This window comes from Pelodiscus sinensis, chromosome 16, assembly GCF_049634645.1.
Source record: "Pelodiscus sinensis isolate JC-2024 chromosome 16, ASM4963464v1, whole genome shotgun sequence".
Taxonomy (NCBI): domain Eukaryota; kingdom Metazoa; phylum Chordata; order Testudines; family Trionychidae; genus Pelodiscus; species Pelodiscus sinensis.
Window position 1 is genome coordinate 14,138,002 of NC_134726.1, and position 26,743 is coordinate 14,164,744.

Genomic DNA, 26,743 nt, shown 5'->3' on the forward strand with positions numbered 1-26,743 from the left:
AAGGACTAGAGGTCACCAAATGAAATGAATAGGCAGGTTAGATCCATCAATGGCTATTAGCCAGGATGGGCAGGAATGGTGTCTGTAGCTTCTGTTTGTCTGGAAATGGGTGACAGGAGCGGGATCACGTGAGGATTACCTGTTGTATTCCCTCACTCTAGGGCATCTGGTATTGCCCTCTGATGACAGACAGCATCCTGGGCTAGATGAATTATTGGTCTGACCCAGTATGGCCATTCTTATGACTGGGTTATGTTGGTGGCCAGTAGCAGGTCAGAGAGGTTAGCTGCCTTTCAACACTGCAGACAGGCAGGGACAAGCTGCTTCCAGTCACAGGGGAAGGGGAGGGGATGGGGAGCTGGGAGGGTGATCTCAAGAATACATAGGCAGGTCATCCTTACCTCATGGCCTCACCTCCCTGAGGCTGGAAGCAGCTCCCATCCCTTCCCACCCACACAGCTCCAAAAGGCTGCCACTGGCCAAGCTCTGGTCTGAGCTGCAGAAGAAATCTGAGGAGCAGGGGGCCTATGATCATGTGCACTTCCTCCCCCCTCCCCCCGCCACACACACACATTGACTTGAGAAGACCAGGTACCACTGGGAAGGGAAGGTTGGGTTAGGTCAATCAGTCACCACCTCCACACATGAGAGAAGTGTACAGGCGTGCACGCGCATGTGTGTGTGTGTGTGTGTGTGTGTGTGTGTGTGTGTGTGTGTGAGACGTCTCCTCAGGCAAACATTAAAGATAAGCAGGTAAGTAAAAAGACTCCAGCTACATTGTATTTCTTTTTAACAGGGACATAGTGAACTTGATGTTAATTTGAACATTTATTCTATATAGCTCTGATTGAGTGCCATTGAACTCACTTGAGTACGAGAAATTTTACCAGGTATCCCTTATTCAGCATAAGGAAATATCGTCACCCTACATCCAGGGAACTTAACCAGATTATTCATGAACCATAAAGTAAGACAAAGAAGAGAAGAAACAAAATCTTACTAATGCCTGACATACATAGATCCTAATCTAGCTAAGAAGAAACAATGCAGTTCCACGAAAAGTCAATTGTTGGGGGGCCAACAACGTGTAATAAAATAATTCATTCCAAAACTGACCTTTGATAGGTAGGAAATAAGATAATTGTATAGGTCCTGACCAAATGCATATTTCTCTATTAAGTGGTTCAGAAGAGGTCTGTATGCACAGCCCTTGTGCAGAAATGCAGCAAAGTTTTTATTTCTCATGCTCTATCACCCGAACTTCCTGTCAGCTAACTGAATTCTGTCTCTGCTACTCTTAGTACCATCCTCATCTCTTATAAGTAAAGACTGATGAATACAGTCCAAATACCACTTTATTTTATGTGGTAAGAAATCAGATAATCCCCTCTAGTGAAATCAAAGCTCTCTTCCAGCTCTCTGAAGCAAACTGCAGTATATTCAAAAAGTGTCAATCTGTTGCGTTAGCACCTTGGGCCAGATCCTATTGCCTCTGAAGTCAATGGCAAAACTCCTAGGCCACGTCTACACTAGAAAATTATTTCAAAATTACTAAATTTGACGTTTCTCCCCATTTAACAAATTTAAAATAGCGTGTCCCCGCTACAGGGAAACATCAAATTAGTTTGAATTAGGCCATAATAGCACATCCACATTGATTGGAGCCTGCCTCACACTTAGAGCTCCCGGAAGCACTGGGGGGAGGGCACCAAGAAGGCAGATACATCCTGGGGCTACTTGGTCCAGCAAGTTGTGACACATGCGTACAGCAGACTCCTCTCTATGGCCACATCTCACAACCCACTCTTCCACTGCCTCCTCGCTCATGGGAGGCAAAAGGGATGCAATGGGCATGTGCCTTCTTGTGCTCTGGTTGCCTTTGCGGATGCCACAGCATGGAGCCAGGGTTGCTGCAAAGCAGTGCCAACTCATGGGACTTGTGCTGCGCCTCATGGCACAGTACTTCCAAACTGCATGCATGTTGCTAGAGCAGGACAAGGACGAGGACCAGCAGGACAAACCTCAGCATGGCCCACAGCCTATGTGAGAACAAGAGGGAGACTTTTCTGCCAGGGTAAGGGGCTGAGGCTGAGTCGACTCAAGGCAGGGAGTTCGAGCAGACACACATACAGCAAGGGCCTGTGCTCATCAGAGAGGCCAGGAAGGAGAGTTTTATGCAAGGCCATTTTGGAGACTCTTCCCCATGCCTCTCCCTAAGGGGTCCCTGCATTCCCTCCATGTGTCTTTCCTACTCCACCCCTCCCTTCCTTCTTCCCCCTCCCCTGCAGAGCAAACAATAAAGCCATGTTTGTGGAAAACAGGGCTCTTTGTTGAGGGGACATACAATAGGAAAGAGACTGGGGAAAAATCCCAGAATGGGGTAGGGAAGATGGGGACTCAGGAATGGGGCTGGAAGTGGCACCTGCCTCCGGGTGATCTGGAGCCATTGGCTGCCCTAGAGGCCCCATCACCCTGCATTCTAGGGCCCCAGCATCCCCTGGTGAGCCATGGATGGGAAGCCGTGGGGCGTGGGAAGAGGGCTGGTGGCCTGCTCCATGCGTGATGCCATGCACTCCATCACCGAGGTGAAGATGGAGAACATGGCATCATGCTAGCACGCCAGCTGGTCCCAAGCAGCCTTCCTCTACTCTCAGTCAGTTTGGTGCTCCTCCCCATTGGCCCAGTGCTCTTCCTAGTCAGTGGCCTGCTCCTGGCCCTTATCCTCAAGTCCCTGGATGAGGGACTGCAAGCAGGCCATCTGCTCCTGCATGAGCTCCTCCTGAGTGCGTTTTCACCTGTGGATACAAGACAATCCAATAGATCGTGTGGGAGGTGGGGGATGCACCAAGATCACAGCTGTCTGAAAAGTTACAAGGGCAGTCATCACAGGAGACACTGTGTATGAAGTCTAGCCCTAATCCTTGAGCTGGCACCAAAGGCCTCAATTCACATGATGGCAATGTGCTTTGAACAAGGCCATGTGTTGGCTAGACAGTGGGCACTTTCTAGTAGGGGCACGGATGTTGCAGTGGACCATTGCAACACCCACAGCTCAGGGACAAGCAGTATGGGAAGGTGTCAGCCAAGCCAGCAGCCTGAAGGCAGGAGGGTAGGACTGGGTAGCTTGGCTTTCTTCTGTGTCCTGCACACACCAACTCTGGCTCTGGCGGCATCCCACAGAGAGAGAACTTCTATGCCTGCCTGCTGGAGAGGGTGGGTGTTGGGGGAGGGGTGTGTGAGCAGCACACACTGCTTGCTGGAGAGAGTGTTGCTAGGTTCCCCTCTTCTTCCTCTCCCAGCAGGTTCCAATGCATGCGATCAGTCTCCTCTACATCACTGTGTTTGACTGGGAGTGAATGATGACTGAGTGTGGGCATGACACTGGACCGTGTGAGGCATTGCTCTGTGATTTCATGATGTGAGACTACTTAGTGGTGCCTTGGCTGGCGTAAGACAGACCTCTCCAGGAATTTTGTGAGAAGGACTGATGGATTCCTGTATGAGTGTCATGGAGCTGAGTGCTCTGGACTGGTGCTCCATGTGCATCCACGTGAACAGGTTGTTGTGTGACACACACACCCCTAGGCCAAATAGGCCAAGAGAGGAGCATGCAGCCCCTGGCAACCCATCACCTGCTCCCACTTGTAAATAGAATCATAGAACTGGAAGAGACCTCAAGAGGTCATCAAGTTCAGCCCCTTGCCCAAGGCAGGACCAGTCCCAACTAAATCAACCTAGCCAGGGCTTTGTCAAGCTGGGACTTAAAAACCTTTAGGGATGGAGATTCATCACCTCTCTAGGGAACCCTTTCCAGTGCTTCACCACCCTCCTGGTGAAATAGTTTTTCCTAATATCCAACCCAGACCACTGTAACTTGAGACCATTGCTCCTTGTTCTGCCATCCATCACTACTGTGAACAGCCGCTCTCCATCCTCTTTGGTAGATAAGGAAAGTTAGAGAACTCACCTGAAGTGCCCCCATGGTTTCCTTGGAATCCTGAGAGATATCCTGGGAGGGTGGAGACTGGCTCCAAAATGAGGAGCAGGTCCTAGCTGCCAGGCATAGTTGCCTGCTGGCCTCTTCCTTGTGATCCTCCTCATCTTCCACCACCCAGCCCTCCTGCAGGCTGAAACCAGGCATGTCCTGGCCAGACTCAATGACAATGGCAGGGGAGGTTACTGGCCCCCCTTCCAGGACGGCATTGAGTTGGTCATAGTAGTAGCAGGTTGTGGCGCCACCCCAAAGTGTCTGATCTGCTCCCTGGCCTTGTGGTAGGCCTGCTGCAGCTCTTTAATTTTCATGTGGCACTGGTTGAGGGACCTGGTGAACCCTTTCTTGACCCAACTGGTGGTGATCTGGCTGTAGATGTCTGGGTTCCTTTTCCTGCTGCAGAGATTCTGGTGGTTGATCTCTTCCCCCAGACCTCAATGAGGTCCAGGATCTCTGCACCAGTCCAGGCCAGAACTCTCCTGCATCCCTGGGCAGTGGCTGCTGTGGAGCAGCAGAAATGCTGGCAGCTGCGGGAGTGTCCAAAGGAGCATTAGGGTTGTTCATCCCTGCCTCAAGGCCTGGTCTCTCATACAGGGCTTGCAAAACTGGCCATGTGCGAGAAACCCTTCTCCTCTTGCCGGGACTTTAAAAGCTCCGCAAGAGAAGGAGAGCACTGGAGACACCAGGGCTATGTCTACACTTGCAGCTTCTTGCTGCAGAAATATGCAAATGAGGTAAGCGTGGACTATTGCCGAGCCTCATTTGCATACCTAATGAGCCGCCATTTTTGCAAAGAGGCTCTTGCACCAGAAGGAGCTCTCTACACTGTCCCTTCTTGCACAAGAAAACCCCTCTTTTGCAATGTCGTTACACCAATTATTTTCAGGAATAACGGCATTGCGCAAGAGGGGTTGTGTTGTGCAAGAAGAGACAGTATAGACAGCTCCTTCTGGCACAAGAGCCTCTTCTGCAAAAATGGAGGCTCATTAGGTATGCAAATGAGGCATGGCAATATTCCATGTTTAGCCTCATTTGCATATTTCTGCTGCAAGAAACCATAAGTGTAGACATAGCCCAGGTGTGGCCAGAGTGGTCAGAGCTCCGGCTGTGAGAGGCCTCTGAAGGCCAGTTATTTCAAAATAGCTGCATCAGCGTATCCATACGACTGCTATTTTGAAATAGCTATTTTGGAATTAGCAGGAAAAGCAGGAGTACAGATTTTGAATGAAGTGGCCTATTATTTAGAAACAACAGGCTTGGTAGTATGGACACTCCACTTATAGCTGTGATCTTAAGGAGGTTATTTTGAAATAAAGCCCTAGTGTAGACCAGGGCTTACTGAGTTCAATGTGAGTAGCATCTGGCCCATAACTCAAATGCATAGTTCTTTGAGAATACCCATTGTTACAGGTGAGCTGTTAAACAAACCAAATTTTATATATATATATAACAGGGGTCTGCCTCTTTGTAGGTAGTGAAAGTACACTGAGATGGTGCTTAAGAATATGCAGCATTGTTTCTGGGTTTTGTTGGAGTTATAAGACTACTTAGTTTTGTGCTGCACACTGCAAATTTTTTTTGTCTGCAGCTTTTTACAAGGTGCTCTTACCACGATGTGCTGTCTCATAGCTCATTACTTGTGCTTTCTTGTCAAAAATGAAAACACAAAGACGCAGCTCTTTCCCAAAAGAGCTTGCTTGAAAATTGGCAAGTAACTGGAGAGATACAGTAAAGAGTGCAGGTCGGAAATTACTAGTTTTTGTGATGTTAGTTCTAAGCTGCACTTCCTGTGCAGCCACCATGCCAGAATTTACTTGTTATGGTGATCATGTTTAACCAAATATAGCTGCTTTTCTTCGCTTTTTTTAAATTGTCTGGAATTCAGAGAACAGTTTGTGGAGTGGGCAGATTTAATCAATATCTAAAAATGTGACAAAGTTTTGACTATTGGATTTTCTTACCGAAGTATTACCAATGATCTCCAGCATGCATGGCAAATCTTGGAAAGGGATATAATGTCTGATGGACTAAGAGGAACACTTGCCACTTACTATGTTAAAGGCACATTATAAATGAGAAATAATTAGTTGTTAGCCTCATCTTATAAACAGAGAAACAAAGGCAGAGTATTTGTAATGATCAAGACTGTAGGAGTCATTGACTGGACTAGAATTCAGAAGCTCCTGGCTCCCCCTACAAGAACATGTTGGATTAGTTTAAAGGAAGATTATTTAATGGGAAGGCTTGGACTAGACTATTCAGAATATTCATCTAGCTCCTTTCTAAGTGCTCCAAATGAAAACCAGAATTTGGTCTTAAAATATAATATTAGATTAATGTTCATGACTCACCCTCAAGTCGGTGATTTCAAAATATATTTGGGTGTTGCTTCTCCCTCCCCCAGAGCTTTAACTTTTCTGCAGCATCATATTTGAATAAGAAATGTGAAGTAATGCAACAGTGTTAACATAATGTAGCATAGGTAAATTAGTTGGTTCCAGTGAAATTGTTGTCATTATCTCTGTCACAACATGTGTTATTAGCAGTGCTCTATGGAATAGCTCATTCTATGATTTAGATTCCTGAACTCTTCCTCATACATCATTAAAGTGAAATGTGCAGTTACACATTATTCACAGCAGACAGAAGTACCACAGGCAGCTTTGATATCCAGAGAAGAAGAATATTTATGCCAAGTTTTAAACAAAAAGCTAATTATTTTATTAGTGCAGGCGGAATGATATTTATATTGTGCAACTCTTCAGAGGAACTGAACTGGAGAGCACGAAATCAAGAAAAGCTGGATGGATTTTAGCTGGAAGGAAAGGGTTTTAATTCTGCTGTTTTGAAGTTTATTTTCATTGAGAATGGGTGATGTGTTGCATAATCCTGAACTTATATGGGGCAGTTCAGAACAAGAGAGCCATGAAGAGAAGATGGTACAAAAGGACAAGTGGATAAAAACCTCACCCAGCTCAAATCCCAAATGGAAACACATGTAAACAAGCAAGTGAAATATGAGGCGCTTGAGTTCACCCTGCAGTCCTAAGGAGTGTCACTCTGGATCCACTTTACAAGTAGAATTTGGTGGACTGCTGCACAAATAGCACTTTCTGCTTAGGAAAGGCCTAGCACCAAACCAGTGAGAAGTACAGATTTATAGTACCTCTAACTCAAGGAAGGAGTAATCAGCCATTTGCCAGAAAAAAACATAACACAAAGATGTGGCAATTTCCCCCAAATCAGTCAGAGGACTATAAAGGAATCAGTTGAGCTTATCATGCAATAGTTTCAGATTCTCTGGCACAGATTTTGCTGTTACACACCACTGTAAACCTCCAATCAATTGCATCAGAGCCTCAATCTGGATTAACTCAATTGACATTGACTGAGATTTACACCAGCAAAACCAAGACCAGAATATGGTTCTAATTTCAGAGGGAGGAGGAAGCAATGAATTATACTGACAACGTCACACTTTGTGCTGCTGGCTAAGAGCTAGAGGCAGAATCCAATTTTCCTTAACAGTAAGTAAGTAGCTTGCCTTGATCTTTAATTCAGCTCCCTCTCTCCTGATCCAGTGTATGCTAGGACCATAGTCTTCACCTACTCACTCCTCCATATTGCAGGTGCAGTTGGTTATGTGCCACTTTGGAAAATGACATGAGTTGCACTTTAGCCACAAGGCTTCCTAACATAAAAGTACAAATTAACATCTAATTCAATAGAAAATATTTAAACTCTCATCCACTGTTATAAAAGGTTGCTGGAGAGGCCATGCAGCCTTTGTAGCCTAGTTATTCCATAAAGGCTTTGTGACTTGGTCAGGTAAGGAACATAAATACTTTAATTTTGATTCTTTAAAAAGCCTCTACCTTATGAGTGTTCGTAATAAAGGTCTCTTTTCTTCTTTTCCCTTTCATATTCAGCACATTAGCCTAATTGCAAAACTGCACACTTTATATGGATTAACTTTAAAACCAGACAATGCATTCATTTCAGTTCCAGTATTTATGGCAGTTAAATTAGACCCATAATAAGTTCAAAGAGAAAATTAGATCACCACTAACATAATCTATGTGGCAATTAATTAACTGGCTTTTCTAGCATTCACTAAGGTGTGGACCTAGTCCTGCATTTTATTCAATGGTAGCCTTGCTGGCTCATGCTGTAAGGAAGCTAAATTTAGGATTACACATTTTAGGTCCAGTCCTGAAACTGCTCTATAACTGGGACCTTCTCTAAAAGTACAAGAAACAATTGCTACTAAGGTGGCTTGCATAAGCGTGATGCTCACCAGCTAGTGCTCCATGGTGTTTCCTTTAGTCTTCTTGAATGTATTACCCATTCCAGCCCACTCCTAAATGCCACATCTTTTCCAAAGCTCACACAATGTTTTCCTTTCTAGAGCACATTTGCTTTCCACAATATTTCTGAGCACAACTCTGTTTCCATTGACTTCATTGGGCATTGACTCGGGCCCTACAGGAAGAACTGTACATATTTTGGCTTAGGCTAGTCTCAGTATTTATTGGAAGCTATTCCTATGGTGATTGTTATTGTATTCATTGGGCTGCATTCAGACAGGGGAGTTACATCTGCACTCACAAATCAACATCATACCCATGGCATAACATCTATTCATGCTAGCTTCAAATATGACCATGTGCCAAGTTTAATATTGAAATTCAATAATCCATATGGTGTATTAATGATTAACTGTAGTAGGTCTTTGTACAAAGAGTCGATGTGTTATTTTGCTAACAGGAGTTTTATTGGTAAATTGTGGTATTGTAGAGGCTTATATGTGCTTAAGAAATGATTTACCTTCTTAGAGTATCATTTCTTTAACCTGTTTGAGGTTCCTCTACATGGCATCTCCTGACATATGCTGGAGGTTATGTGGATTTGCAATCCATTGTGATTTGTGGCATACAATGGAATTAATTTACAGTTATCTTGGATTTAAGATTCAAGTGAAATAATAAGCACCAAAAATTATAATCCCAATGAATTTAGAAGTTGGGGTACTGGACAGCAGAATCCTCTGCTTATCCTCAGTCCAGGTACAAGTTTCCTTATGTTGCATGTTTCAATGGTGTTTCCCAGTGTGCTTTATCACAGATCTTAAAATACCAAAACATGAAGTATGTGCCTATAATTTTTAAGGTATAGCAGTTTAACTACAATATAAATTATAATGGGGTGGTAGCACTGCCTATGATCAAGGCTACCCAATATTTCCCTTTCCAAGATGTTTTCAGTTGCTTATAACTTTGTCAAACTTTACCCATTTGGGCTGAACTTTTCCATGGTGGAGGCCTGCCCAAAGCGGAATGAATCTGGAAAACTTCAGCCAAAATAGTTCAGCCATTCCCAGGAACAAGCGTAAGGAAAAATAGGTTTCTATTTAAAGTTTTGAAAAACTCTGCTAACCTTTACTTTGGAAAGCTGTAGCACTTGCAGGGTTTGGAGCAGATCTCTTCTGCAAAAAGCTTCTTGAGCAAGAAGCCTGTAGTGAAGATGTAGCCTGGGGAAATGCAGGATAGTGAGTGACAGGATAGCAATCATTAAAGCCCATAGAGCACTCAATGATGAGAAAAAGCACTGGGGAAAGTGTACCAAATGCAGGCCAAAATAATCCCTTGCGATCATCTATAGTTGCATTTAATAAGACACATCCATAGTATTTAAAAAAGTTGAAAAGTGTCTACAGCTTAACAACCATAGGGTGGCACACATGCAGTGTTCAGTATGTTTTTAGTTTTGAATATCTTGAGTTAACTCAGGCTATGTCTATACTACACTGATGTATTGGAAAAAGGTACGCAAATTGCGCCCCTTCAATTTGCATACTTTTTTCCAATAGTTTTTTCAGAAAGGGCTTTCCTGAAATTTGTCCCATCTAAACTGGGCCAAATTTTGGAAAAGCCTCCTCTTTTTGGAAGAGCACTTCTTCCTTGTGGGAGGAAAAAGACAGGGCTTCTGAAAGAATGAGTCTACTCTTCCGCAAAAATAAGCAGAAGAGCAGACGTGTTCCCTGGACCCCGTAGTGTAGACATAGTCTTGGATATGGAGGCCTAATGTGTTTCAGATAACCATGTCCTTATATTAACAACTTCAGTTTGAGGCATGAACATTCTCTGCTTGTCATCTGTGAACTTTTTTTTTATAATGGGATAGAAGTGATAGATAGATAGAAGATAGAAGTGATTTAGCATAATTCCAAGAAACACAAAGACAATATTGATTGCCATTTACAATGGTCACCAAGCCCTTCTGAAATTAATCAACATGACAAAACTGTACCACGCAGGGCAAATTGTATGCATTAGCATTACTCATACAGTCACTCCCTTTCTGTATCATAACAATGGGGATATAGTAAAAAGTAAGATAAAGAGAAACTTACACAAGGATATAGGAAATGAATTCAGCTATACCAAAAAAATGTATACTGAAGATACTAAAAATTAAGATCTTATCTTTTGAAAAAATACTATGTATATTATATACACCACCAAATAAAGGCAATATTCACATAAATTGGAGAGACAGGTAGTAAACAAATTTAGCAGGTATCACTGACTACTTCAACTACATTCTGCTCACTATTTCAGCTCTTCCGAGATTTATTCTAATGGGTCTCAGAATCTCTGAAAATCATCCAGATCAGAACTTAAAATTATATCATCACATGTATATTCTCTAAAGAGATAGCAATATGCTCTGCACAGTATATATATGTGTTATCCTGTACATATATATGCATTTGCACATGCACACAACTAGATATAACAACCCTAACTAGATAGAACAACCCCATTTGTGGGTCAGAAAAAACAAGCCAGATTACTAATAGAATCTGGAATTGGTTATCAGGTATTACAAGAAGGGCGAGCTTTAGACATATCTTTAGGTTAAATTTTGTTTTCACACTTGGAAAGAGCACAGGGAAGCTCAGTCTAACTCAATTTCCAAGAGCAATCAAGTTCTCCAACAAGGAAGTTTGGTCAAGGTGAAATTGTATTGTAGACAATATCAGTTTCAAGTTGAATATCTCAGAATATCTGACTTGGGCAGATTTAACAATATCTGTGCTAATTACAGGAGGAGACAGGGTGTACAATCTTGGTTAAACTTTCAATATCTAAATTAAACATTATAATCTTATATGGAAATGGCTGTTCCATCATCCTCGTGGTGTGAGTTAGCAAGGCATCAGTTCAAGTAACAAACCCTCCTGTTACAACTACAGTTCTTAGATTTAACTCCAAAATAATAGTTGTAAAATCCTGGTCCCATTCAAATATATGGGAGGCCTGCATGGTGACTCAGTAGAGTCAGAATATTACCCCAATCAGGAAAGTCTGGGGAGAAATAAGCCTGCTGTTGAATGTGATTAATATTTTAGTTGTACATAAAATGTGGGAAAAGGCTATGCTTGGACAGAGCTGCCTGTAGTGCACTTACCACACCAAGAAAAGGGAGCATTTCTAGTTTGCAGTACAAACATTAAGGTGGAACAGTTCTTATACTGAGAGAGCTTTTAGCTACTAAAAGCTACTAGAAGATTCAGCTAGTGCTTCTAGGGCAGTGACCCACATCTGTTTCTCCACACTGCTAACTTTCACTGTATTCTGAAGCCACATGAATAAATTGCATCTAAATTAAAGGCCTGGTTTCATTTCTTTTTTACTTTTAGGAGAGCTGATACCTTTTGTGTCATGTCTCAATTGGGCTTACTCTGTCTACACCTGAAATCTTTATTTTTCCTTTTAAATTACCTCTTTTTTCCCTAATGCTATGATCTCACGGACTGCATCACCAGCCTTTGCATTATTCAAGATCACCACATTTAGTGCTATCTCTGACTCTCCCTTTTTTCCTCTCCAATCTGAGCCCTTGCAAAATCCTGCTGCTGTTTCCTCTACATCACCATCAATGTTCATTCATTCACTCCTCTTTATTCCTCCTTACCAATAGTTAGCAATCTATTTTTCTTAAAACCAAAATATTTCATCGCAGCATGAAGCATAAAGTAGACTAACACAGAGATCCCTTCTCCCAGGTGACAGGTATTTCAAAAGATCTTACTATAGAGCAGAGGGAAGCCCAAAGCAGAACAAATTGGTGAGTGCCCCTGAGCCTCCTGCCAGTACTCCCTACAGGTTTGGCTACTTGTAGACACTATCTTTTTACTTGATGCCATCGTCATTATGGCCACCTGAGAGTCAGAGGAGCCTAATTTAGTAAAGGCTCCAGACTCCTCTCCTTTCTCATTATGCTTTGATAAGGAAAGAGCAACAGTCAGGCCTCCCCTTCCCCATTCTGTTACCAGAGAGGCCTGGGCCAGTCAATTTTAGATGGCTTATTCCTCTTGCTTTAATACAGACTGGCTGTGTCAAGACTGGCCAGTTTTTCCGGAAAATCAGCCGATTTTCTGGAAAAACTTGCCAGCTGTCTACACTGGCCGCTTGAATTTCCACAAAATCACTGACGATCTCATGTAAGATTGTCAGTGTTCTTGCGGAAATACTCCTGTTCGAGCAAAAGTCCTTTTGCGCAAAACTTTTGCACAAAAGGGTCAGTGTAGACGGCTCAGATTTGTTTTCCACAAAAAAGTCCCGATGGCGAAAATGGTGATCGGGGCTTTTTTGTGGAAAAGCGCATCTAGATGGGCACAGACGCTTTTCCGCAAAAAGTGCTTTTGTGGAAAAGCATCCATGCCAATCTAGACTCTCTGTTCCGAAAATGCCTTTTCCAGTCTAGACGTAGCCACTGTGTTTGCTGTGTGCACCACACTCTGAATCCATTCTGTATTTAAGGAGCTAACATTTACCACAATCTGCTTCCTGGTCTTAGCCTCTCTTTGAGCCATCCTTGTCACAGATCTCCAGTCCCAAGGCATGGAGAACAAGTAAAGTTTGTTATGAATCATGAACACTTTCTCCAGTGCTAGTTCTTCATCTCACCTAGGTATTCCTGCTCCAGTTCTGCCACATATCCCTTCCAACATTGTACGTCTTTCTTTCTACCTGACCCTTTCTCCATCTCTTTCAATTTCTGAATTGTTACTTCCCCTTATATGCAGCTGAGTTCAAATTCTTTCTATGCACTTAACAACAAAAAAAAACGTGAATATGTTCCCCCAGCTTCATCCCTGCCTTCATCCCCTCTTTTAGTTCACTGTCATCACAGAGCTATAGTGCCTATACCACAGCCCTCCTGTTCCCTATGCTCCAGTCATTGTTTATTTCACCCACCTGTTCCCAGTCTTATTCCATACCAGAATATGTATGTGAAATAGACTCCCTGTAAAATCACTTTCTTAACCCCCCTAACTTATTCCATTAAGCACTGAACTTATAATCACATAAACTGCACTATGTTCCTGAGGGCTAGCAAACCATAGTTTGGAAATCTATATATATATATTTGAGAGGGCGTCTATCCGTGCATCTGTGAGTCTATGTTCAAGAACTCCTCCTAAACTGTAAAAGCTAGGACCACCAAATTCGGTATGCAGTTTCCTCTTACCTTAACTTAAACCAAGGTCAGAGTTTGGTTGTATCTGGAAAACAAAAAGGCTACGTCTACACTGGCATGAATTTCCGGAAATGCTTAAAACGGAATACTATTCCGTTTTCAGCTTTTCTGGAAAAGGAGCGTCTACATTGGCTGCGGAGTTTCCATGATAACGATGCGCTTTTCCGGAAAAGCGCGTCTACATTGGCGGCGCGCTTTTCCGGAAAAGCAAAAGCCCGGAACCATTTTGAAGAGGGCAAAGGTCACCAGACCTTTCTGGAGGCGGGGCCGGAGCTCCGTCCAGACGCGTGGTTAAAGGGGTCTCACCGGGCAGCCGTTGGTCTCGTGCTCCCATGCCTTGGGGCCTCTGCCAGGGACTGGCACCCTTCGCAGGGTCGGTGGTTGCCCTGTGAGTTTTGGGGACACCACCCTTTGGCTCCCAACTGCTTTTCCCGGCGTTTTCTTTTGTCTGCCCTGCTCTATCTGCCATGGACCCATGGGTGGCCATGTACCTGCTCGGGCCCCTGTTGGAGCTGTACAGGTGCCTGGAGCTCATGCTGCAGGCTGGTGCCCTGGCATTCATGTACCAGGAGGCAGAGATCGCCTTGGACTCCCTCACCAGGGAGGTCCTGGCAACCGCGTGGCATCAGCACCCGACCATAGACCGGCCCATCTGGACTTTGGAGACGAGCACCGACTGGTGGGACCGTGTGGTCCTCGGACAATGAGACGACCACCAGTGGATCTGGAATTTTCAGGTGAGGAAACGGACCTTCATGACGCTGTGCACATGGCTCACCCCCGCGCTGCAGAGAACCGCCACCCGGCTGCAGGCACCCATCCCTGTGAACAAGAGGGTTGCCATCGCGCTGTGGAAGCTGGCCACACCGGACAGCTACCGCTCGGTGGCACACCAGTTCGGGGTGGGGAGATCCACCGTTGGAGTGATTGTCATCCAGGTAAGTCCCAGGGGGAGTGGGATGGGGGGAGGGTGCTCCACTCCAGGCCCAGGAACACCCAAGACTCCAGGCTGGGTCGCCCAGGGGTTTCGGCCGTCCCTCCCTTGCACAGGCCCGCTGGTGGGGGGGGGCGTGGGGCGAGGGGGGTCTTGGGGTGTGTGTGTGTGTGTGTGTGTGTGTGTGAGAGAGGACAGAGGAAATCAAGGGGGGCCCAAGGGAGCACACACTCACCCCTGGCTGTATGTAATGTGTTCCCTTGTGTTTCTCTGCACCCTTCTGCAGGTTGTCCATGCCATCAATGACGTTCTGCTCCCGAGAATCATCCGCCTGCGCGACGTCGATGAGACGTCTGCTTTTCCGGAATAAGTGGCCCAGTGTAGACACACCCAAAGTGCTGGGAATGGGACCGTTTCTCATAAAATGGAAAGGGAGGGGATAGAGAGAGGAGGGATGTAATTCTGAGAGTGGCCACTGGGGGCAGCTGCAGCACCAAGGGAGTGCCCAGCAGGGCTATGGCTCTGCCATCTTGCCTGCCAGGACACCAGTAAGGAGCACCCCCATCCCAAACCTAGAGCCTGCCCCCCTGTGGAGAGCCTGCAGACTGGGGGGGGGGGGGCACATCTTCGTGGGCAGGCTTGCAAACCTAGTGAGGAGAGCTTTAAACTAGGTTTGTTGGGGGACAGTGACCAAAACCCTGAGGGGAGTGGGAAAGTCGGATACCGGGAAGTAATGCAGAGAGGAATGAGCAAGAAAGGAGAATCCCTGATTCGAATGGAGAAGATAGGGCGATCAACTGGTTATCTGAGATGTTTGTACACTAATGCGAGAAGCCTGGGCAACAAACAGGGGGAACTGGAGACCCTGGCCCAGTCCAAGAAATATGATTTAATTGGGATAACAGAGACTTGGTGGGATGACTCACATGACTGGAGCGCTCTCATGGAAGGGTATAGACTGTTCAGGAAGAACAGGCAGGGGAGAAAAGGAGGAGGAGTAGCACTATATGTAAGAGAGCACTACGATTGCTCTGAACTCCAGTATAAAGAGGGAGAAAAACCTGTTGAGAGTCTATGGGTTAAGTTTAAAGGCACAAGCAACTGCAGTGATGTTGTGGTTGGTGTCTCCTATAGGCAGGAGCCTGGCCCCTTCCCAGACAGTCTGCAGGGCACAAGGGGGCAGCCTTTAGAGCCTGGCTTCCCTCCGCCTCTGACAGGCTGCAGGGGAAGGGTGATGCAACCACCCCCCTCCCCTGACAGCCTGCAGGCCCAGGCAGGACCACTGGAGGTGGCTGCAGCCTCCAGACCTCCAGAGCCTGGTACTCCCAGACAGCCTGCAAGCTGGTGGGGTGCTGGGGGGGAGTCTGGGGGGGAGTCTTGTACTTGCCACCAGAATTGACTTCTGCACTCCCTCCCCTTACCCTGAGCCTCCACCCTCTGCCTTGAAACCCCAGTCATCTCCCAGCCCTCTGCCCTAAGCCACCCACTCCAGTCCCTCCTCACCCCTGAACTCTCATTCCAGCCTTCATACCATCATTTTTTTAAAATATACAATCATTGAAATAAAGCATGCATATTTTTCATTTATTTTAAAAAAAATACTTCCACTTCAGAGAAAGACCTGATCAACACTGGGTACATCTACTAGTAAGACATGACATTCAAACAGCAGGGTGTACTACTCATTGGAGAAGCTGGTAAATTCTTCTCTGTTTGGAATCTTCCAAGACTGAATGTCTTCTAAAAGGTATGTTCTAGTTCATCCATAAAGTATCGGGCTTGATCGTGTTCACTGGTTTAGTGGGAAAGGATTATGTCCTCCATAGCGGAAATTACTGGTTGAAATTCTATGGCCTGTTTTATATAGCAATTCAGACTAGCTAAATGGTCTCTCCTGACTTTTGAACTATATGGACAGTGTCTTGAATTGAAAATAAAGGGGATTAGTGTAACAGTAAATCAGGTCCTAAGGATCCATGGATCCCACCAAATGTACAGAATGAGATACACTTTCAAAACTATATATATAATAGTAGTACTAATACATAAATATTCTGGGTCAGACCTTCCTCTCAGTTATGCTGGGTCAGACCTTGCTCTCAGGTAACTCCAGGGAATACAATGGATTCTCATGATTTACAGTAATGGAAGCTGCACGCACAGTCTGGCCTTTTGTGTTCAACACAGACACTACAACAGGCTGTGTAAATCAGAATAATCCGTAGCCATGGATACTCCAATGATTAGCCAAATGACCCTTTCACCTAACAAATACTAAAACAGGCTTAAAAGAAAAAGTATTGTGATAGAGCAAAAAAGACATGAAGTTACTATTCCTGTAAAAGGGAACTATAAAGGCTTGGTAAGAGATGAGTGTACAAAGTACCTCTGCTTTGAAGTATACAGAATAATGCTGTTAACCACAATAATGATGTAAAGAATGTACCTTCTTAAAAAAAAAAAATCTCATTCACAAGTGCTGGCAGGGGCGGGAGGAGGATGGAGAGAATATGCATATCTCTTAGAAGAGCTCATTAGCTGGGAGATTTTATTCAGCACAAAATTAGCCATTTTAGTAATCACATCAATTCAATTAGTAGCAAGGAACAAAAGAAATGTATCTGTTTTTAATGCAAGCCTTTCCAATCGCAGGAGCAAAAAGGCAACAGTGATTCACCGCTATTCAGAGAGTATTCATTCTGTTTCTTTGTGATAGTGTGATGATGGCTGGAGACATCTATGTGACAGTGCAGTGATAGGATCTATGAAAAACTTGTCTATAACTGATACTAAAATGATAGTAGAAAGTCTATGGGACTTAATTCTGCTTATGACACTAACAGCTGAAATCCAGGTCCACTGAGTAAACAGGGCAACATATGGCCCCTGCTATATTGGATCTGTTCTGTTCAGATTCTTAAACCAGATCTGTATGAGATCTGTGCTCCAGAGACTGCAGGCTACTTTCTTTGTTATGTTCTGGGACAATTAAGCATATCATTCTTATAATCTGTAATATCAGCTACATATGGCACTGGGTTCAGGGCAGAAGGGCAAACAGTTTGGGCATGCTCATTCACTTTACCAATTAAGGCTCTACATTGCAGCTGTTCCAAATTTCCTGCTTTGGCTTATTAACACTTATGCAAGGGGTGCTTTGCTTTTGCATATCCCCTGGAGACCTTAGCAAATGCTCTGTTTTAGTTTGTGTTTTGCCTGTTTCCAGTGACAAGAAGAGTAAATGGAAGGAAATATTTACAGGCTGCTGTGCTGTGAAACAGCTGTTGTGCAGAAATTCACACGTGAAAATTTCTTCTGTGTGTTTGAAGAGTGTAACAGTTACAGGAAAGCCGAGCTTTGGCCACCTAATGAACAAGGTCTGAGGTCAGTGAGGGCAAACATTCTGGAAATCTTCAGCAGATGCTCTACACAGTAATTGGTTTGCATTTTGGCTGCATTTAAATCAATTAAGACATGCCAGAACTAAGCTTGTCTTAGGCAGACTTTATCTTAAAAAGATAACTATACAGTGAGGCTGTGTCTAGACTGGCAAGTTTTTCTGCAAAAGCAGCGAAAATGGCAATCGGGGCTTTTTTGCGGAAAAGCGTGTCTAGATTGGCACGGACGCTTTTCCGCAAAAAGTGCTTTTGCGGAAAAGCGTCCATGCCAATCTAGACACTCTTTTCCGCAAATGCTTTTAACAGAAAACTTTTCCGTTAAAAGCATTTGCGGAAAATCATGCCAGTCTAGATGTAGCCTGAATGAACAAATGAGAAGCTTGAAAAGGCTGATATCATGAAAGAGAGGGTGGAAGTAGGGACTGGATGTGTGCATGACACTGATAAACATGGTACTGAGTCTAAAAGACTGTTCAGGAGGTGGATAAATTGTTGAATGGGGGATTAAATACAGGCCAGATAAATGTTATTGATGACTATGTACGGGTAGTAGATTGCCCTGGGGACACTTTTTGCCTGGCTGTTGAAAATAGCATCACTGCTGAAGCCTCACTTCTTGTAAATGACTTCAAACATAACAGGATTAGTGAGACCACAGGTGAGGCTATGTTTGTCATTCAAGATTCTATTGAGCCTCTGCCTACCCATCTGGCTGAGTTAACTAGGTTCTCTGGGCAACTGTATAGTTAATGAATACAGCTGATTAATATAACTTTTCTACAGCAGCAGCAAGCTATAGAAATTAGTTTGTTGTGAAAGAAAACAGTGCTATCAGTAGAAATACCAGAATGAGCCTATTATATATAAGCAACTAAAATATTCAACTACTATCATATGACTGAGTAGCATTAACCAGGGGAGAGGAACCTTTTTTGTGTCAGGGGCCACAGACCACAGAAAAATCAGTTGCGGGGAAGGACACAAACAAGTGGAGAAGCAAAAAAAAAACAAACAAACAAAAAAAACCGAATAAACCATCTCCTCACACAGCAGAGCCTTGGGGGCCCAAGCTAGTAGATTGTGTGCACTCCAGCCCCATGTGGGGCTGGAGCACCATCATGGGCTCTCTGATATTGAGGGAGGAGCCCCAAGCCTCAGGGGCCAGATCCAAGCAAGCCTGAGGCCCCATCCAGTTCCTAGGCCTGAGGTTCCCCACCCCTGTATTAGACAATTGCAGGTGTTTGGCTATCAACAACAAGACCATGAACAATCCACCTCAAAAGCTTTGTTTTGTCTCTACTATGCCAGGCATCAATGCTGCAGTGATCAGTCCACTGGCTGTCAATTTATCATGTCTGTTTAGACCTGATAAATTGATCTCTGAATGCTCTCCTGTGGCCACCACTACTCCTAGACAACGGGAGTAGCCCCCCACAGTAAGCTATTTCAACTTCAGCTACTCTATGGCTGCGTCTAGACTGGCATGATTTTCCGCAAATGCTTTTAACGGAAAAGTTTTCTGTTAAAAGCATTTGTGGAAAAGAGCGTCTAGATTGGCACGGACGCTTTTCTGCAAAAGCACTTTTTGTGGAAAAGCGTCCATGCCAATCTATACGCACTTTTGCGCAAAAAAGCCCCGATCGCCATTTTAGCCATCGGGACTTTTTTGCGCAAAACATATCTGAGCTGTCTACACTGGCCCTCTTGCGCAAATGATTTGCAGAAGAGAGCTTTTGCCCGAACAGGAGCAGCATAGTATTTCTGCAAGAAGCACTGATTTCTTACATGAGATCATCAGTGTTCTTGCGGAAATTCAAGCAGCCAGTGTAGACAGCTGGCAAGTTTTTCCGCAAAAGCAGCTTTTGCGGAAAAACTTGCCAGTCTAGACACAGCCTATTTGTGTAGTTAAAATGATGTAAATTAGATTGATGGCAGGAGTTAGTATAAACGAGGCCTTTGCATCATAAGGGAACCACACACATTCCCATAAGCATTGAAGTCATATTTCTAATGCTGTTTTAAGACCATTTGTTCCCTACTCACAATAAATGTTATAATCCTCCCCAGAGAAGGCAGCCTTGGCAGACCTGGGAGTGCTGTTCAGATTCCTCTCTAGCATTTTATCATTAACTGCTTTCTTCACTTTATATCCACAGCTGTAGAGTATGGGGTGGGAAGGGCTCAGACAAGCCAACAGAAGCATGTTATGTATTAAGTTGTATTTTTGTGTTTGTAAGGTACAATTTAAAAAGTTTCAGTGTATATGTGTGGTGTTTTCACTGCTGGCTGTGGAAATATTGGTAATCATAACAGAAAACAAGCAATTTCACAATTGATGGGACAACACAAAAACTTTAGGGACTTCATCACTGTTCCTAGAAGCAGCAGACATTTAAATTAACACAAACAGATGTAGGCCCTCTTATAACTGCTAGCTCAGGGGATATATTGGGAATTGGAGGTGCATCCTCATAATACTTTGGGAAATCAGTAGGTACTGTGGAGTCAGCTCTACAACAGGTAAGCTACCTGTTGTTTTACTTTATACTGCAAGACACCCCCATCCCTGACAAAACTCAGAATAAAAGGGTGCCACCCATCCCTTGATTTGCACACTCTAGATTGCACCTCCTAAAGGCACAGCAGTGTCCTTCGTACACAATTTTGACTCTTCGAGCTGTCAAAAAGCCCCTTTCAGTTTAAGGACTAAATTCCTCCTAACTTCATTTTAAAAATGAAGCTAGCAACTGATATTGTTTTAGAAAGAGACCAAAGAGGAAGCAAGCCTAAAATCCATATCATCCTCTCTATATTTAGATCTAATTTATCATCATCCCAGACCAGTCTATTATTGAGCTCTTTGTACTTGAGTGAGTGCCTCTGTCAGTTTGTTGGATAATTAAAGAACCATGATTACAACTACATCATTTCATGCTTTTGTTATGAGTGTCACACATTTGGGTTCTGAAGGGTTAAGAGATGCTACAGTATCAGCTGGCTACCAACCTGTAGGCCACCCTTTGTCTAATGATTTTTTTTTTGGGGGGGGGGGGGGGGGGGCAAAGCTCTTTAACTTGCCTTTTAATTGCTTTCTGCTGCATTCCAAACCAATCAGTACTCTTGCAATTTACATGTTCCTCACAATGCTGTAGGAAAAATGCTGCTTTTGGTAACTGCTTTCAACTTTAGAATTAAATAGAAGTGGTGTGCGCTAACCCCAGTTATGGGAACTCTGCCAGGAAGGGAAGATTTGATGCTTTAGGAAGACAGCTGTGCCAGTACTCAAGCAATCATGCTATATTGTTAAACTTGTGTATTTGACATCTTTCTAAGCTTATACTAACTTTCAGATCCTTAATTGCTTTTGCGTATTTTTAACCTTGAAGCTAAAATATTAAATAAAAAACCACATTACAGTCTGAGTCCCTGGAGTGGCAATAACTTCTAAAAAGAAGGTGAATTACAGCACTGTAAGAGGTTTCTTAACCTCCAAACCCTAAAGTGACTTCATTAACAGCATACAGAGCCATAATGATCTAGCACATAGCTATGAATAGCTCTGTGCTACTTTAATTGTCTGGTGCATTCTGTTCTTTAAACAGTTTCATAATTCTCATTGTCAAGGATGTGTATGAACATTTGGGGAAAGCACTAGGTTACAGGAAGTTTAACCCAGATGACTTCTTAAAGGAAAGACTGTCTCATGGACTTTCCTGGCCTTCCATTCACAGCCCTATTTCCAGTCAGTTATGCTCATAATATCCTTATAAGGAGCTACATTGATTACACTACACTTGTCTGGAATGCTATGTAAACAAATTACTAATGCAATCTATTAACTGGAAAGAAGCTGGGATGTTCAGAGGAACCTACAAATGCTAGGTACCCAAACCCCAATGAAATACTATGGGAACTGAACACTTAGTTCCCTTAAGCACCTTTGAAAATTCCAGTTAAAATGATATTCATGTGGTTTGGTTCTGTAAAACAGAAGCTTCTTTCCTACTGCCTTGTAATTCTATATGCAACTTTTAACAAATTAGACAAGTCCAAGATAGAGGATTACCCCCTCCTCTGTGAATCATGCAGGACAGCCAAGCATAGTACAGAGGCAGTTTCAACAAAGGTTTCCTCCCCTCCAAAAAAGGTTGTATTTATTCAGCACCTTGGCTCTTTTCTTCTATTAATCCCCCCTGGACAAATGTCTAAACTTGGAACGGAGAGCAATCAACCATACCTAATCCTCCAAATACTACATGGAAATAGCAGATATATAAAATATTCAAATCCCTCCATAAGCCTTATTTCACAAAATTAGGAAGGTCTCAGCACCTATGCTGCTAGTCTCATTGTTAAAATAAACCAAAGTTATAAATCAGTACCCTGCTCCTGTTGATTTATAGGGGAGCTAAAGAAGGATCCAATACAGACCTATTCTTAGTGTATTCGGTCATTAGATTAGATGCTCCCTGTCCCAGGTACTATATCTGTCTTTGTCTGCTAGCAGCAGCTGAGTTATTGGACCAGCTCCTCAGCTGGGATAAATCTATGAAACTTTGACTCCAGTGGATTACGCCAGCTAAAGACCTGGTCCATCACCTCCACCTAACTGTTAAAGACACAGCAATCAGAACCCAGATAACTAAAGACGCCAGATATGCTATGTTTTTTAAAAAAACTTTTATAATAAAGTTTATTAGGTTATCTTCATTAGAAATATTATAAAATAGAATATTCTGCCCAGCAGAAAAATAATGCCAGGGTTTAAAAACCCTGAGTTTGTGCAAACAGTTTGTGTAAACATAAGTAATCAAGTGTTTAGGTTCCATCCCAAAATACAGTAAGCTGCTACAAAAATAAATTTGGTCATTCAGATTAAAAAACACAGCTATCTTCACACCTCACATACTTAATGCTTTCTTTATATCTGAAATGGAAATGATTTCAGGTAGTCCTTTAAAACTGGATTGAGAGGGATGTGGTTTAAATTCTCTCTCCCGAATGTTGCCACAATGCTTTTCCGGCAGAGCTCCTGCAATGGCCGTAAACGGACTTTGCGTAATGGGGTGACCAGCACCTTCTTAGAGGAGCTTATATAATGTTCCAGTAGCTTAAAGAGACAGTCAAAACTCTCCTTGCTGCCATCCAGGCTGAAACGCCCAGCTTGAAAGTTGATTCGGATGCTGGTAGGTCCAGTAGCCGTCTTAACACTGATGGCAAAGAAGCAATTTTTTTGTCTGCTGTCTCTGAGGAGGAAAGTGCCCTCAGGCTCAGATTTCAGCTTCTCATGGGCTGCGCTGACTGACAGTGGGCCCCAGTAGAAGCCACATGCATCCAGTAGGGCACTTGCTCGGGTGATGCTACTGAAATCCGCCTGTGAGCGGAAGGTTCGGAAATGTGTGTCGCTCTGTGCTTGCACAGTGTTGGACCGAGCCGGGCCATGGTAACCTCTAGGCTGAGAATGATCCCGTGCTGGAGGGTCAAGTCGACATCTTGGGTCTGCTGCAACTGCATTATCTGCTGCCACCTTACTGTGCGCTACCATCCTATAGACTAGACCAGCGGATGCGGTCTTCCATAGCGTCAGTGGCCAGGGCGGTGCAGCTCTCTAGCAGCTATTCTGAAATTCCAAAACAAAAAACAATATTAGACCCTCAGGAAAGAAAGAAGGAGAAAGGGGCCCTCAACCTATGTAAACTGAGTCACATCACTATGTTTCCTTGTAAGAAAATAAAACCCTTATCCTGCTGATTTAAATCTAGGAAACAACTGATTAATAGCATCACTTTTTGGCCAGGTTAGCAATCCATTGCTTTTACAACATCTGAAGCTCGAGTATCCAGCCAGGGAATCAGTTACAAATTATGCAGTTTCCCTATTAGTCATAGAATTAAACACATTCTGGATCGAGATGACTGATGGGAATCTTATTTAAAATACATTTTCTACATATAGCCTTCTCCATTACTTCCTTAACCTTGCATAAAAACATGTAACTACTGATTTGCTCATTTCCTTTTCTTGGACGTAGAGATCTGGGCTCTGACTGTGTTTGTTACACTGTAATAGAAAAAGTGGCTAAAGGAAATGTGAACTCTGCAGCTGGGTACAAATCTTCAGAAAGTGAATGGAACTGGCAGAAATGAATGGGTGGCAATGGCATTGTGCAGTTCAAATATGATTGGTAGTGCATTTTGTATCACTGCCAAGTTACTCATAATCCTAAATCTACTCTTTCTTCAATAAGCTGGTAACACAAGCATAGAGATCCATTTCCCACCCCTTGTTCTCCCTCAGGGATTGCAGTGCTACCACCTCACTAAGCCATCACAAAACAACCTCTATGAACCCTTAAAGCATTATTCCTCTGTCTCTCTTTTTTTGTATTGCATGCACATTAAGTGGCCCAATCTAAATTGCTTCCTATTGATGTATCTTTCAGCACCAAGAGCCAAATTCATCCCTCATGTAATTCCTTTGAAATAAGCATTGTTGTACCAGCAATTAATTTGGCCTCAAATGTCTACTTCGGCAGCATGGTTCGATACATCTCTGCTGGCTGCCTTGACCTTACTGGCAAGCATAGATTTTAGGATTTATCCCTTCTGTCAATTATAGAGCCACACTGGCAGATTGTTGAGAAAGCTTGAGGCATTCTCAGAAATGAATCCCCACAGCTGTCTCAAGTACACAGCAACATGCCTACTCAGAATCACAGACAGCACTTAACTGGATTCCTGTCTGTAACTGTGACAGACACTTGAGTTCAGTTTCATTTAGATCATTTTAGTGACTAAAATTAGAAATAAAATTCCAACATCAGCAAATAACTTAAAACAAGTGAAGGTTTTCTTCACATGACACTTTTCTAATTGGCTGAGGATCACTATTCAAAGTGAAAAATAAAAATCAAGGCCCACGGGGTTTAGGTATGAAACATTAAGATGCTCCAGAGTAACCCATTCACGTCCAAGAGAAGCAAAATATTTTACTCTTTTGGGTGAGGACATAAAAAGGAGTCACTTCACTGTCGGTAAGCTTGACAACAGAGTGGCTTTCCCGTGTCTCATTACAGGGTCCGATAGCTGTTTGTCCTACGAGCAGGGGTTTTGCCCCGCTGTTGTCCCCTCCCGGCCCAGCTAACGTTGGTCTGCCAATTTGCCACTGCGCTCCACCCCAGAGATGGATACTATTCAAGGATGCAACAGGATCTATACGTCGCAAAGGGCTCCGGGATCCTTTGGCAAGCAGGGAGTTAGCTAGAGGCGCAGCGAAGGACGATTCTGCTACCTCATCCGCCCATCGTTAGCCCAGTTCTGTAGGCTGGTGAGTTCTTGCGCGAAGGCTCGGAAGTCCTCGAACGCTTCCAGCTGGAAGCGGACTAGGGCTCGCTGCGCAGCAGGACCCCGCTCGGGGCCGCCTCGCGAGGGCTCGCGCAAAACAGCGCCCCTTACCTTCTCTGCCCTGGGCCGCGGGGATCAGCGCTGCGCCATCAACCCGCGCAGCGCGCTCCCGGCCCCCGCGCGCAGTGGTGCACTCCTAGGGCTGGCACCCGCAGTCGCGCCACCATACTCTGCCAGCGAGCCCTGCGCGGAGCTCGTAGCCTAGCCAGGCTGGTGGCTGCGCTGGAGCCGGACTGCTCCGCTGTCGCTTAGCCCCGGCTCTTTTATACCCGGGCCGGCTGCGGGTGGCTCCGCCTCTCCCCGGGATTCGCAGAAAGCACGTGGCCCCCACCGCTCACTTTCACTTTCCATCTGCGTCAGGCGCAGCCGCGCTCAGGCGGGGGAGGGGCGGCCCGGCGGCTGCTTTCGCTTCTCAGGAATCGGGCGCTTCGGAGGAAGCCTGGCGCGGGTCCCAACGGCCGCCCCGCCCTGTCGCCGGCCGCTTCTAGGGAAAGGCGCGGCCGGGGCGCTCTCGCTGGCACGAGGCGCGGAGCGCTGCCCCCTCCCCCGTCAGTCTCCGGAGCCCGGCTGGGCAGGAGGGAGGGCTCCTGGGCAGCTCGCTTAGGCGCCCTCGCCTCTGGCTCCATAATAAAGCGGCGGGCCCGCCTCGCTCGCCTCCTGCCTCTGGCGCATAAAGGGACCAGTCGTCAGCAGCGGGCGGCTAGTGTGTTGGGGAAACCGAGGAAGGAGGAAACGCTGACAACGCACCGCAGCACTCTGGGGCGCACAGGTGCGGTGATGGAGGCAGATGTTAGAGGTGTGTAGCCACGGGAGGGTCGGGGCAGCTGGCCTAGGCTATGAATTTACTGGGGAGGGAAGGGCATAGGGGGTGGAACTTGTAGAGGTAGTGGGGGCCCTCCAAGCTAGCTGGTCACACAGATGTCCTGGTGATTACCATGGTAGCGCTGTCAATTATGAATTATTATTAACAATTATTTATCAAATGGCATCCCAACATACACGACAAATAGGGGTATAATAAAGAATACAAGGGGGGACCTGGGTTAGTTTTCTCTGACCCCCACAGATTTTGAAATCCTCTTTTGAAACCTTGCTTTAGTTATTTGTCCCCAAGTGTGTATGTTTGTTCCTTGAGCAGGCCCACCTGAAATGTAGTTCACTCAAAGGAGAAACTTTTTAAAGTTAGTAAACACCTATTTAAATGGCTACGTTACCTTTATTTCCAATCTGATGGTGTGAGAAATACCAGCTCACCCCCATCTCCCGTTCAAAAACTGAGTCAGCTAATGATTAGCTCTGATGACAACAAGGAGAACACAAGCATTTGACTGCAATTCCTGCAGACTGCAACTTGCTTCGCCGTATGTTTTGAGCCCTAATACAATGTAAGATAGAAATTATACCAGTCCTCTATGCTGAAGTTTTGAATTGAGTTTTTCATTTAACGCAGGGTTTTAACATCTTTGGT

The 26,743-nt window shown here is 44.5% G+C and overlaps 1 protein-coding gene across 1 annotated transcript; it reads right to left on the bottom strand.

Annotated features, from left to right (window-relative positions):
• Positions 1-19,526: 19,526 nt before the first annotated feature.
• SOCS1 (suppressor of cytokine signaling 1) lies at positions 19,527-25,513 on the bottom strand. The gene is made up of 2 exons (XM_006128498.4): positions 25,327-25,513; positions 19,527-23,492 (listed from the first exon to the last, which is right to left on the bottom strand). The coding sequence occupies exon 2, from the start codon at positions 23,415-23,417 to the stop codon at positions 22,794-22,796; it is 624 nt and encodes a 207-aa protein (XP_006128560.1). The 5' UTR covers positions 23,418-23,492; positions 25,327-25,513; the 3' UTR covers positions 19,527-22,793.
• Between the last annotated feature and the right edge of the window lie 1,230 nt (positions 25,514-26,743).

Bases quoted from the DNA above. Each gene is read 5' to 3' on its own strand.
- SOCS1 (XM_006128498.4), bottom strand. From the start codon at position 23,417: ATGGTAGCGCACAGTAAGGTGGCAGCAGATAATGCAGTTGCAGCAGAC.